Source organism: Perkinsus marinus (assembly GCF_000006405.1).
Source record: "Perkinsus marinus ATCC 50983 genomic scaffold scf_1104296956600, whole genome shotgun sequence".
NCBI lineage: Eukaryota > Perkinsozoa > Perkinsida > Perkinsidae > Perkinsus > Perkinsus marinus.
In genome coordinates, this window is record NW_003207414.1 from 13,035 (window position 1) to 14,616 (window position 1,582).

The 1,582-nt window shown below is 49.7% G+C and overlaps 1 protein-coding gene across 1 annotated transcript in view; it reads left to right on the plus strand.

Moving 5' to 3' along the window:
* Positions 1-142, plus strand: part of Pmar_PMAR016375 (hypothetical protein) — a gene marked incomplete at both ends in the record, with an annotated part of 336 nt that extends 194 nt beyond the window's left edge. The window contains one exon of the mRNA XM_002775099.1: positions 1-142. Coding sequence (XP_002775145.1) covers positions 1-142 — 142 coding nt within the window.
* Between the last annotated feature and the right edge of the window lie 1,440 nt (positions 143-1,582).

The following is a 1,582-nucleotide window of genomic DNA, read 5'->3' on the forward strand; positions in this document are numbered from 1 at the left end:
GCGACGACCTGTGCGCCGGTGCTTCAAGGGTACAGTGCGTGATATGCGTGCCTCGGGTCGGGTTGACGTTGAATGGGATGATGAGCCCGGTGAGATCGAGACTCTTGATTTCTGGGCCTGTGAACATAGATCGGTGTTATGAGCTTTGCTCTTTTTCACCGAGTATTATCGTTTCAAGTTTATAACCTTCAAGTTTATAGTATGGTAGATTTTGGACAGCCTGCGTGACACCGGTATTGTCACGGGCTTGTGCGTGCGTACGGATGCTTTAGCTGGAACCGAACATGCGAGTTCGGTGCAATCTGTTCTTGCTAAGTGTCGAGAACTCCGTAGCCATCTTGGCTCAAGTTCGAGTTGTGTTTCGATAACCCTCGTTAATCCTATCACAGCATCTTACGGTGAGATTCTAACCTCGTCACATGAGCTATGTCACGGACTGTGGCCCATGTACTTGGACATGTGTAAGTGTTCCACAACCAACTAGGGACGAAAACTCATTCAAAACAGCTTCATGCAAGAAACCGACTCCATCACACTGGTTACGAGATTTACGTTATGAAAGTTGGGCGCAGAAACTCCGAGCCCCAATATTACTTGAGCGCACCTGTGCCTTTTTGAATGTATGCCCGAGCTTTGCCCGGAAACCGATTCCGGGAAACGGGAGGATAAGGAGTCCCTGATTGGGGAGTTTGCTTATTTTTCTGTTTCCTATCAGGCTCACGGTGAGCCTGCTAGGAAACGGTGAGCTCTCGTTGTCTTCTGTGAGATGTCTCTTCTTTCCCGGATGCTACGTACCAGAGATAGGGTTAGACTGTCTGAGAACGAGACTGGTAACTCTAGCAGTTCATGCAACTTCTTGAGAGCTGCCATAGAATGCGAATGGTCTTTGGTCATTATCAGGAAGCGCCTTACCGCGTCTGCGGTGGTTGGAATAGCCGGTAAAACCCTTCTGACCCGGGAGTGGGGGTGAGGAATCACGTAGCCGCAGAGAAGCACCAACACGAAACCCGGAGCCGGCAGGCCCGCATTATTGGCGCTGCGCCACCGCAACGTGATTGATGTGTGAGGCTAACCTTCACACATCTCCCGGGTCGGGAGGGTTGGGTGAGAAGAACCAAAGGGTTCCATCACTGTACTATAACAGTGCACGCCGCAGCATATTACTACGCTACAGCGTCATTCATCATGAGTGAGAGTAGTTGATCATATCAACTTGCTCTGCACGCACGCGCACGTATCTTACGGCTATGAGTCTCTAATAGAGACTCTCTATCGTCTGCGTGCGGGGACGCACGCTTCATAATTGCGTGCTAGGGGACACTCCCTCAGTCCGATCAGGCTTTACTCACGCGACACAAAGTTTGCTATCACTTTTAGAAGGAAATGATGCCAATGCCAATGTAAGAACTTGTTGACACAGGTTCTAGTAAGTAATGTAAGTGACCCATGTACTAGAGCCTCTAGTCTAGAGGACAGGTGAGCGGTTAGGTAGCGATGTAAACTTGGTTCTATGAAGTTGAGATTCAGAACGAAAAGAACCGCACGTGTTTCGCGAATGCCCGCAGCATTGGATTGGCGTATC